The 1,456-nt window shown below is 50.1% G+C and overlaps 1 protein-coding gene across 1 annotated transcript in view; it reads left to right on the top strand.

Annotated features, from left to right (window-relative positions):
- BCL2 (B-cell CLL/lymphoma 2) overlaps nt 1-1,456 on the top strand; it is an 89,873-nt gene that overhangs the window by 445 nt on the left and 87,972 nt on the right. Inside the window, exon 2 of the mRNA XM_009080604.1 lies at nt 3-150. Within this exon, the coding sequence (XP_009078852.1) occupies nt 3-150 (148 nt within the window). The remainder of the gene's footprint in view (nt 1-2; nt 151-1,456) is intronic.

Here is a 1,456-nt window from a genome sequence, read left to right as displayed (position 1 = left end):
AGATTTGTGGCCTTCTTCGAGTTTGGCGGTGTGATGTGTGTGGAGAGCGTCAACCGGGAGATGTCTCCCCTTGTAGACAACATTGCTGCCTGGATGACTGAGTACCTGAACCGGCACCTGCACAACTGGATCCAGGACAACGGAGGCTGGGTACGTCCCCTGATTGCTCACTTCCTCTCCCGGCTCTGGCACAATGCTGGTGGGTCCCCGGGGTTGGACAGTGCCTGGGAGGTTGCACTTGCATTGGGGGGAGCAAAAGGTTTGCCCAGGGGTATCTGCACTGGCGTGTGCCAAAACAGCACGTGCCTTTTGCCAGATGTTGAGTTTCACCTCGTTGCAGGGTACGATGGAATGGTTTGCGATGGGGGAACAGCTACAGGTCAGGAGTGAAAGGGATGAATGAGGCACCCTCTTCATCAATGGTCTCTGCTTTCCGGCTCCTGTCCACCCTTGGCTGCAGGCAGAACCAGCCCTGGCCAAGCAGGGTACTGCAGCAGGGTGGAAGGGGCAGCAGAGGTGCCCATCCAGCTGCCAGGGCAAAGCGCATCGCAGCAGGTCCCAGGCACGGGGGCAGCAGGGACCACCTGTGTGTGTGCACGTGCAGGTGTACCTGCCCGTTAGGGGTGATGCGATGAACATGGGGTCACAGTGGTGCTGGTGAACAGGTGGCCACTGGTGACAGCATCTACAGCGGTGGTGGCAACTGGAGTGGGGTTTTATGGTATAGAACATGTCTAGTGTGAAAAATCTGTCTTTGTCTCGAGATGAAACAAAGGTACTGGGAGCTGTGTTCATGGGATGGTTCAGGAAAATGGGTATTTGTTGTGATCTGATGGGTGACTGTGTTTCTGGGTTAGAGATCATCTCTGTCCAGGGCGGACTTCAGCATCATCCAGAAGGGGAAGATTTCCACTTGTGGAAAACGGACAGCTTTTACACTGATAGTCAGTCAAAAGCCTTCCCTTTTTCTCTCTCCATCTCTTCCCAAAATAAATAACTGCATTGAAATTGGAAGGGTATTTCTTTCTTTTTTTCCTGTATTAATTGATATACTGGGACAAAATGTGGTCCCCGCCACTCTCCCACAAACCTGTTGTATGTGTACAGCTTATGATATTGATGCGTTGGAGGATGAAATGGCAAAAGTTATAGTGAAGAAGAAACCTTACATATGGGCTGAGAGCTGGTGCAAGTCACCTAGAAATGGAGGTCAGCTAGGTAGGGCACTGGCAATTTCAGGTGTGGTCCTCTGTGAAATACAGAGATCTGACTCAATTGCACTGCACATCTTTAAGAGGTGTGTGTAAAAGAATATAAAATATAGTATATGTTTCCCACATTGTTTGCAAGCCTGGTGTTTGTGAAGCATTGTCACATTAAATTTTTGCACTGGGTCTCTTGCTAAGTCAGTGTTAGGCTGAATAACGTGCCGACTGCATTGACCGTCTCTGTTAAA

Source organism: Acanthisitta chloris, unplaced genomic scaffold (assembly GCF_000695815.1).
Source record: "Acanthisitta chloris isolate BGI_N310 unplaced genomic scaffold, ASM69581v1 scaffold1938, whole genome shotgun sequence".
Classification (NCBI taxonomy): domain Eukaryota; kingdom Metazoa; phylum Chordata; class Aves; order Passeriformes; family Acanthisittidae; genus Acanthisitta; species Acanthisitta chloris.
Note: the sequence above shows the minus strand (reverse complement) of the source record. Positions and strands in the feature narration are given on the sequence as shown.